Raw genomic sequence first — 9,977 nt, forward strand, 5'->3', positions numbered from 1 at the left:
CGGGCAGGGTGGGGGGCTGGGCGCCGTCCGGTCCGGTTCGGGGCGGGGGCGGAAGCGCGGCCGGGGCGGGGCCGGGGCGGTTCCGGGCGTTCCCGTTCGCACCGCCCCCTCCGCCCCGTGCCTCGCGCGCCCTCTGCCGGTGCGGGGCGCTGTTCCCGCGGTACCGCCCGCGCGTGCCCGCGACCCGCCGCAACGGCGACAGGGAAGCCGCCGTCGGTGCCTTCGGTGACCCCGCCGCGGCCCTGAGCAGCTGCGGGGAAAGGCACGCGCCGTGCTCTCGGTTCGGGAGAGGTTAAATTATAACAGCTCGCTGCTCACACAGACGTTGTTAACCGGCGGTGCCGGGACACTCCCGGAGGGTCTGAGACAGGCGGCCACGCGTGCCCGTTACGAACGTGTAAGTTAGAGGAGGATGTAACTGGTTCTGGTTGAAGCACGTTCCCGGGAGCGGTTCCCAAGTGTGTGTTGGTGATCCCGGTTTGTCAAGGCCAGAGGGCGGTCGGGAGGAAGAAACGCCGGCAAATTGCTACCAAAGTTTGGCTTGGCATGGGCTATCAAGCTTCCTTGGAAAACGGCTTAGGATCGGCGGGACCAAAGCCGCACCTGTCCGTACAACGGCACGGCCCGAGCGGCGGCGCGGCCCCGGCCCCGGTAACGCCCGGCCCACGGCAAGGCACGGCCCGCCCGCTAGGTGGCGCTCCAAGCCCGCTGCCGGGCCGGGCGCGGGGCGGGGATCGGGATCGGGATCGGGATCGGGATCGGGATCGGGATCGGGGTCGGGGTCGGGGTCGGGATCGGGACCGGGATAGGGATCGGGACCGGGATAGGGATCTGGGTCGGGGTCGGGATCGGGATCTGGCCCAGGGCGGGGCTCGGGGGTCTCCTTGCCGGGGCAGCCTCGCCGGGTCCCCGCGCCCTCGACACGGCCCTGCTGCGCCTCAGCCCCGCCGGGACCGGACGGACCCGGACGGGACACGGGGAAACCTCCCCCGGCTGAGGAGCCCGTTTGCCCGGAGCCCTCCCCGAACAGCGACTCCACACTGAACTCCTCCCCTGACCCCGCACCGGAGCGGCAGGAGCTGACATTGGTTCTACTGGTGCACCTGGCGCTGTCCCGGCTCCGGTCGCATCCCCCCGGCTGAGCGCAGCCCCCGCGGGCGCTCGGCCCCGCACCTGCCCGCTCCCCGCTGCCGCTCCGTCCGCCCGAGGCATGGGGGGAGCAGGAACTGGCTGAGGTTCCTCGCTGGACTCTCTCTGGCATGGGAAAATGTCAGTGGGTGGCAGAGCTGGAACAGCCAGCTCCCGTCCAAAGCCGTAAATGCAAAGGTGGGGAGATGACAAGAACCGAGGAGCGCGGCGTGTGGAGGACAGAACAAACACCCTGGTTACCCCCACCTGGCAGCCCGTCCATTCAGCCAGCTGCCAGGTGACACAAACAGCCCCGGCGTGGTTCCGAGTGCCAGGACTCGCGAACAAGTCCAAACCGATTCCCTGGCAGCCCAGGTTTCCCTGTGGTGCTGAACACAGGATGAGAGCAGATGAAAAACAAGTATTTGTATAGTCTAGAGCACAGACTTTCAATACTTTTAATAAAGAAAAAATCTTCTAATTCTTCACCTAAGCCCATTCTCCTGTTACCCCCTCTCAGACTTCCCTTGTTTTATGTTCCCCCTGGCCATACACCCCGTGGAGTTCAAGCTACCTGTCCCACAGCCTCAGGACCTCAGAAGAGTTCTCCTCTTTTAAAATTTCCTAAATGATCTACCAGGTGCTGTTACTAGGAACTTCTGACACTTTGCAGGGTACCCTGGAATGGTAGAAATCTTTTTCCTTTGGTGGATCTTTTGAAAGCTTGGATACACTAGAGATCACTAATACATGATCTGTAACAAATTCATCAAAGCAGGAGGCTGCAATTACCCAGGAAATGTCAGGCAACTACAGAGAACTTCTGGAAAGTTAGTGGACAGCAACTTCTCTGCCATTTTTATTGGAGCACAAGGAAATGGGCTACTCATAAAACACAAAGTCACTTCTCACTGTCCCTGTTCAGACTGACAGCCCACATCCTTCCAGCCAGACAGCTCCAGCAGGGACTTTCTCTGCCATGCAGGATGGAGATTGCGGTTTATGCTTTGTCACTGCTCCCTTCCATGGGCCTTTGCGTGCTCTGACTCTTCCTCCTTCCTTTGTTTCTCAGAGCCACAGAGTGCGTGCTCCGACCTCAAATTTGCTCTGGAAAATTTTCTGTCTGGCCAGGGAAGGTATTTCACTGATGTTGTCCCACCAGTGTCAATCTCCAGGTGTCGTCTCCGCGCGCCCGGTAGGGCAAAGAGTAACGTGGAGATAAAGGGGGATTGAGCAATGCAAGGCTGCAAAGGCCAAGCCTGCTGGGTCAGAGGTGAGCAGAAAATCAGCAGAAGACCAACAAAAACCATGTCACAGCCCATCACCATGTCACACGGGAACAGGGTGAGGGAGCGCTCTTGGGGGGAGGACTCTGGTCTGTAACAAAAGAAGCGAAGGAGGCCAGGAGACACAGCCTGCGACCGCCCGGGGAGCTCCCTGCCCCCGGGACTGCCAGCACAGCATCCAGCTGCGGGGGCAGGAGGGGGAAAGCATGTGGCAATCACTTTCTGTGTTAAAATGAAGCAAAGTCTCGAGCCTGGTCTAAGAGTTGGGGCAGACAGAAGGAGAGCCAGCCTCTCTGTGAGTTGAGACATTGCCCGTCTGACATTTCGTAAGTGCTGTTTTTACAGCAGAGAACAGCAAGTGGAGAGCAATAGTTTCAAACCTGTGCTCTGCCAGGTACAGCTCGTGAGTTGTTGTTGGCATATGGTGTGCGGCTGAATAAAGACAGACCTGGGGCTAGGGAGAAGGGAAAAAAAGTGCTCAACACTCTCAGAAATAAATTTCAATGTTACTTCTCTATTTTATAGCCTTTATTGCAACATTGCTCTACTTAAGTCAGTCTTTTAGGCAAGGTCCCCTCCTACCCCCCAGAGACCTTCCCACACCAGCTCCGTGCTCTTCCCAGCCTGCTTGCTTGCAGGGACACTGTTCTGGGATCCCTCACGTTCTCCTCTAGCTCACCTCCAGCACACTGCCCACAGCATCTCAGGCACTGCTGCAGCTGCCAGCTGCTGGCATCACCTTCCTACCCCGCTGCCCCTGCTCTGCCCCTCTGCTGGTCCAGACCACAGCTCTGGAGGGGTGGGCGAGCAGCTCCGGTGTGATGCAGCTCTGATCTTACTGACCTGCTAAGAGTTATTGCCAGGGAAATAATAAATGGGACAAAACTGCAGCAAGAATCATCAGAAATGTCAGCCAGCCTCTTTCTAGGGTATGACCTTCAGTCCAGAGACCTTCTGATAAACACTTCATTGTTTGAGCCATCACCACTAAACTAACAGCATCTCCCCAAAGCTCGTGTCATTCCAGAGACAACTGCTGTAGACCTGGAGCACGTGAACTGGAAAGCTTGTAAGAAATCCTGGAAAAGAAGACAATTTCCAGGAAGAAAATTCCTCTGCAATGCTTTACTGTAGGTCTGAGCCCAGAGCTGCAAAGCTGTGGCTCCAAAGTGCAAAGAGAGAGCAGAGTTTAATTCATGACGGAGATGAACAGTGAGGATGAGATTCTTCCCTCCACCTTTCCACGATGCTGGTCTCCTCCTGTTCCCCTCCCTGTGTCTCTATTGTTTCACGTATGAATGTAGAGGAATTTGGATGCTATTGCATCAGATTTTTTTTCCAAAATGTTATGCTCTTACTAAGTAATATGGGACTTTTGCTGTCTCCTCCCTCAGCTGAATAGTTCCTAAAAAAAAAGAAATCATGAAATCACTAGAAGGAAGGTGCTTCTCACAGAAGCGCTGCTTTTCTAACGAATATTGCTCTGTTGGGAGACAAGCTGAAGAAGGTCTGCTGCCAGTGCCTGCATCCCTTTACCAGGAATGTCTGCATCTCCCTGCCTGAAACATCTCTGAGGAGCTTTTCCAGGACAATTACTAGCAGCCTCTCCACATCTGGCAAGGCCAAGCCAGGCACTCTCAGGGACAGAGCTCTGTGTGCCCAGACCTCGGCTCAATCCTGTGATGTGAGCCTCATTCTGCACCTGTTCCCATTTCAAAACCCCCACTTCTGGCCATGCATTTGTTGTGACAAGTGCAGAAATAACTTAAAAGAGACCAGAGTTAGCTCAAAACCTGCTTGCCGAATGCTGGGGTTTTGGATAAGTGGTTAGTCCCGCCAACAAGGTTCCCATGAGAAGCTGAGAATGGATGTTGGCTCTATGAGAGTGGATATTGGGATTTGAGGTGAGCTGGAGGAAGTTGAAAGAGATCCAGGTAGAGCAGGGAGGTGAGGGGGAGAAGGGAAGGAGGGGACAAGCTGGGCATCCAACCTGAATTACCACCCCAGCTGACGTGATCGGGGTGACTGCGGGATTACTCAGCACTGGCCGGGAGAGCAGGTGTGGGCCACGCCAGCCCTGATAGAATCTGTTTCACATGACAGTTGCACAGACATTTTATTTTGTTAGGGAAGATTAACCCCAGGCAGGAATACAACTTTCTGCTGCAGAGCAGCAGAGAATAGGGCAGAAATTTGAAGAGGGCAAACTTAGATCTCCAAAAACATCTTGAAAATCTGTTCAGGAATTTTATCAGGCAGCTTTAGCATTTGACTTTAGCTGAGGAGCACGGCAAGCTGGAGACCTGTCACGGTGATGCCAAGGCAGACCAGCCGTGCCTGTAGCAGGTCACCATGCAGGAGACCTCCTGCCTCTGGGGCCCTGAGATGGTTCGGGGTAGGAAACATGAGACGGATTTTTAAGAGTTCGGTTGGAAGGGCCAGTTAGGGCAGCCACTGCATGTATTCTGCCAGATCAGAATGCAGGATAAAGGCACAGGATGAGGGAGTAAACAGCCAGAAGAACAAGCCCTGGCTCACTGCAACTTGCCAGTATTTGCACCCAATACAGATGTTTGTATTTATGAAGGTATGGGCTCCAACTACAATCTCCAGACCCACCTCTCTGGCCAGGCCCAGCTCCAATTTAATCTCTAGTGCATTCACCAAAGATTAACTTGGTAGATAAAGATGGAACTAGAAATATTTGAAGCCTGAAAACCTGTTAGGGAGCTTTTGTTATGGAAACAAACAAAAAAATCCTATTAAAATGTGAAAAGAAAGATAAAACAGAAAAAGAAAAAAAGAAAAAGTCTGATGATCCACTGACTGATTCTTGAATTCTTCCTCTTTTCCGAGTTCTGAGGTTTGAACATTAAGAACAGTTGACTGTTTGAATCATATAATGCAATACCTGTTCCTCTGGCTTAACGTTACAATATTTCCCACACCGCAGGATTGCTTCACATTATTCTAAGAGGCAGTGTCATTTTCCCTGCAGTGCTAGGTCTTCTTTACTGAGGGAGGACACTCCTACTTCCTTTAATTATATGTTTTGTTTTAAATTAATGTCCTTTATTCTGGGGATGAATCATCAGCTTGTAGACAGGTAAATGTGGGAGTAAGAGAGTGAAAATATAAGTTTGATTCCCAAGGTGGGTGTCTTTAATTAAAACGGACATCAGGATTCAGTCTGCCATCCCAAACTTACCCCACAAATCTAAAAAGCTTTTGGATTCCACGTTCCTATGCACAAATCTCACTCTCCTCTGACCCCGTTCCGTACGCTCGGTCCCCTTCGGCTCCAGCCCCGATTCCCTGTCCCTTGTGTGCTCTGACAGTTGCCCCATATCATGCAAAGCAAATATGCCAAGACAAACTTTAAGGCCCCCGTCGGTGCTTGAAGTGCTGGGGAGGGAGCGCCGGCTTTGCTGGGCTCTGGCTGCTCGCAGCGGCCAGGAGGAAGCTGGGGCAGTGCCGTGCCCTGCTCCAACTCCTCCTTGCTCGGAGCTGGACTCGCCACTGGAAAGTGGCTCTAGTCACGTCCCTGTGGACACTTCTGCTTGCCAGTGGGATTCACCAAAGCAACCACGGGATGGAGAGTAACGGGAATCCGTCTTTGGTGCGCAGATTTCCCCCTGCTTTGCCAAAAGAACTTTGAAAAATCTCTCCTGCCTTGATTTCCCCAAGGGTGAAACCGGACCCAGGGCGATCTGTGCCCAGCCCCGTGCGGCGCTGCCAGCCGCGGGCACTGCCTCGCTCTCCGGTGCCAAAGCAGAGCCCAGGCGGGCACGGGGCAGCAGCAGCAGCGCCCCAGCGCACGCGTGTCCCCGAGGCCCCGGGGCCGAGCGCTGCCCGCTGCCGTCCTGGCCGGCCGTGGCCGCGGCCAGCCCCGACCTCCCGCACCTGCGGGCCCGCAGCCCGGCCGCTCCCTCCGTCCCTGCCCGGGTTTGTTGTGGGCGGCCCGGCGGGCACCGCACCGCACCGGCGCACCCGCCCCGGGAGCCTCCTCCGGGGCCGGGACCAGCAGTTGCCGAGCGTGCGGAGTGGCAGGCGGCCAGGCGGTGACGCGCCTGTTGCTATGGGATCCACCGCCCCTATAAATAACTGAGGAAAGGAACTTTCCTAAGTCAGAGACTTTGGGACACGGGACCCAGAACCAGATGGTCCGGAGGAGACGCGCCAGCCCCCGCCGCAGCTGCCGGAGCGGTGAAGCCCCGCCGCGCCGCAGGGACTGATCCAGCCCGGGTGGGCAGCGCCGCGGGGCCGTGCCCAGGCCAGAGACTGCGGCAGGGTCTGGAGCCCCCCACCCCGACGGCGGCAGCTTGACCCTCTGCCGGGGGGGGCCCCCTGCGTCGTTTCCTCCTCCCCGCATCCCCCTTTGCTTTCATGCAACGCCTGGTGGCCTGGGACGCAGCATGCCTCCCCATCCAGCCGCCCGCCTTTAAATCCATGGAAGTGGCTAATTTCTATTACGAGGCGGACTGTCTGGCTGCTCTCAACAAGCTGCACCCGCGGGCGGCCGGGGGCCGCTCCATGACCGAGCTCACCGTCGGGGACCACGAGCGAGCCATCGACTTCAGCCCGTACCTGGAGCCTTTGGCATCGCAGCCGCCGCCTCCCGCGGCAGCAGCAGGGGGCAACTTTGAGCCTCCGTGCAGCAGCGGCGCCGGCCAAGATTTCCTTTCCGATCTCTTCGCCGAGGACTATAAAGGCAGCGGCGGCAGCAAGAAGCCCGACTACACCTACATCAGCCTCGCCCGGCACAGCCACCCCTGCGCCAGCCAGAGCCACAAGCCGGGGGGGCTGCCGGGCTGCTTCCCGCCCCAGATCGTGGAAACCAAAGTGGAGCCGGTCTTCGAGACCCTGGACTCTTGCAAAGGGCCCCGTAAGGAAGAAGGGGGCGCGGGGCCGGGACCAGGGGGCATGTCCTCGCCCTACGGCAGCACCGTGCGCTCCTACCTGGGTTACCAGTCGGTGCCGAGCGGCAGCAGCGGGAACCTGTCCACCTCATCCTCCTCCAGCCCCCCCGGCACCCCCAACCCCTCTGAGTCCTCCAAGTCTGCCGCCGCCGGCGGGGGCTACTCCACCGCTCCGGCGGGCAAGAACAAGCCCAAGAAGTGCGTGGACAAGCACAGCGACGAGTACAAGCTCCGCCGGGAGAGGAACAACATCGCGGTGCGCAAGAGCCGCGACAAAGCCAAAATGCGCAACCTGGAGACGCAGCATAAAGTCTTGGAACTGACGGCCGAGAACGAGCGGCTGCAGAAGAAGGTGGAGCAGCTCTCCCGGGAGCTGAGCACCCTCAGGAACTTGTTCAAACAGCTGCCCGAGCCCCTGCTCGCCTCCTCGCCGCGCTGCTGACCCCCGGCCGGGCGGCGGGGCGAGCGGAGCCGCCGGCTCCCGGCCCCGCTCCGCGCTCCTGGGGCCGGGGCGAGGGGGGCGAGAGCCCGCGGAGGGCGGGCGGGTTTGGTTTCAATTTGTGTTGTTGTTGTTTTTGTTGGATTTTTTTTTTTCCTTGTCTTTATCGACATGATGGCGGAAGGCTCCGCCGCCGCGCGGGGGTCTGAGCGGGGCCGGGGGCTGCAGCGGGGCGGGCGGCGCGGAGGGGGCGCGGAGGGACCCCGGCCCCGGCCCGGGCGGGCTCTGCTGGGCGCTGGGTTATTTAAAAGAGCGAGAGGAGAGCAAGGGCAAAGTGATGCAATCCTTTAAGCATGGCTGGGAATGCTGTGTACATGATGCAATCTCGTGTAACTGTCAGTCATGGATTGAGTAATCTGTTAAAGATGTTCCTACAGTTTTTTTATTATAAAGAATAATCTATTTCTATAAGAAAATACATATGTATATTTTGGGATCTATGCATTCTTGCTACATTTGAAGCATTAATGAACAATTTTAATAAACTTTATGACTAGGTTAAAAAAAAGTAGCTTGTTTTATTTTGAAGGCATGTTTAAAGTTAGATTAAACACAGGGTTGAAATTCCAGCTGATTCTGGCTCAATGCTGTGATCAGGGATAGGGATTTTTGTTGGTCTTTTAGCTTTCTCTGACTCAGAGAAAGGGAAAAAAACCCAAAAACCAAAACCAAACCCCAAAACCCCCAGGAGAAACTCAGCAAAGAGCAGAGCTGGAAGCCTTAGCCAGTTCTTGTTGCCTCATTTTATTTCCTCTAATCACCTGCTTTAGCTGCTGCTTGGGTGTTGTTTGGGGAGGAGGTGTTTGTGTTGGGGTTTTTTCTGCACTTCATGCTGTTTTGAACGTGTAGAGCAAGATGTGCTATCCAAACCATGACCAATGCTTGGCAAATAACGCCAAGTCTGAAGTGGGAGGGAAGAAGAAAAAGTAAGGGAGGAAGCCTAAAATGAGGTTTTGTTTGTGTTTGTTTTTTCTTTTTTTTTCTTTACAGAGTTTCTATTCTCTATGATTCAGCATTTCTTATGTTTGTAGTTTACAGGAATAAACATGAGAAAGTAGCATTTCTGTTGGATGTCGGTAATTTCAGGCATTGCTCGGGAAGCTCCCATGAGACCCAACCAGGTGAGAGGCTCATGAACCACCCCCTTCCCTTTGCTCCGGAGACATTTTTCTAAAAACTGCAGATACAATTCTCTGATGAGAGGTGTTTGTTGGGGGCGAGTGACAGATGAGGGGGGGGTGGCAGAGGAGGAGGAGGTTTGTAGCAGGCCAGAACTTTGTTTTGGGGAGATCCAAGGCTCTGCCCGCTGCTGGGACAGGCCAGCCTTGCCAGAGCTCCCGGCTGTGTTATCCCTGCTGCGCCGAGGTCTGTAAGGAGTGAACAGTCTCAGGCTGGTTACGTGGAGGGAGTTGGGCAAAAGATCAGGTCTTAGTCAGCATTTTCCATTTTCCTGCTAGGCCAAATTTAAGCATGAAGTTTTTAGATCCAGATTCTCAGTGCCCCGGGAAAGAAACTCCTTTACTGCCTGTGCTCTGACAGTTGAGCACAAAGGGGGGTTTCAGCATAGACACAGTGGCCTTGGATTTGTTCCTATACATTCCACACAAACAGCCGTGGGCTGCAGGACAAATCTGAAGTTTGTTGCTTATTTCTAGTGTCTCTTTAAGCAGAACACGTTTTCTACTGAAAGAGCTGTTCTGCTGTTTTTGAGTGTTAAGATCCGAGCCTCCTGCGGGTCCATCAGCTGGAGCCCTCCCTGACATTCCCTGCACATTCCCTGCTCTCCCCAGAGCTGTGCAGTAGCGAGCAGGGCAGGGTTAGCCCTGATACAGATTTCCCCCTTTGCTTTTTCATATGTACAGTGCAGTTCAGTTGTTTTTACGAGCCCCTAAAATAGATTTCTTGGGTGAGCTAGCTCCTGCACTAGCATGACTCAAGTTCTTGCAGGCAGGATAGACGTTAGATCTTGTCTTGGCTGTCCCTCGTGACGATGATTACTCCAGCCTCCTGTGGCTGTTTATTCTACTATTTGTATCATTACGAAACTTATCCACATCATTAGATCCTATTTTTTTGTTGTGCTGGAGGCCACACAATGTCACCCAAACTCACAAGCAGTGCTCCCAGTCAGCGCCGAGCGCTGCC

At 55.2% G+C, this 9,977-nt stretch overlaps 1 protein-coding gene across 1 annotated transcript; it reads left to right on the forward strand.

Annotated features, from left to right (window-relative positions):
- The first annotated feature begins 6,535 nt into the window (after positions 1-6,535).
- Positions 6,536-8,889, forward strand: CEBPB (CCAAT enhancer binding protein beta). The gene has a single exon (XM_042044748.1). It carries the CDS (start codon positions 6,801-6,803, stop codon positions 7,773-7,775), a length of 975 nt encoding a protein of 324 aa, XP_041900682.1. The 5' UTR covers positions 6,536-6,800; the 3' UTR covers positions 7,776-8,889.
- Positions 8,890-9,977: the final 1,088 nt, after the last annotated feature.

Source organism: Corvus kubaryi, unplaced genomic scaffold, assembly GCF_017639235.1.
Source record: "Corvus kubaryi isolate FWS band 111438036 unplaced genomic scaffold, C.kubaryi_AGA036_p1.0 134, whole genome shotgun sequence".
In the NCBI taxonomy this organism is placed as follows: domain Eukaryota; kingdom Metazoa; phylum Chordata; class Aves; order Passeriformes; family Corvidae; genus Corvus; species Corvus kubaryi.

Bases quoted from the DNA above. Each gene is read 5' to 3' on its own strand.
- CEBPB (XM_042044748.1), top strand. From the start codon at position 6,801: ATGCAACGCCTGGTGGCCTGGGACGCAGCATGCCTCCCCATCCAGCCG.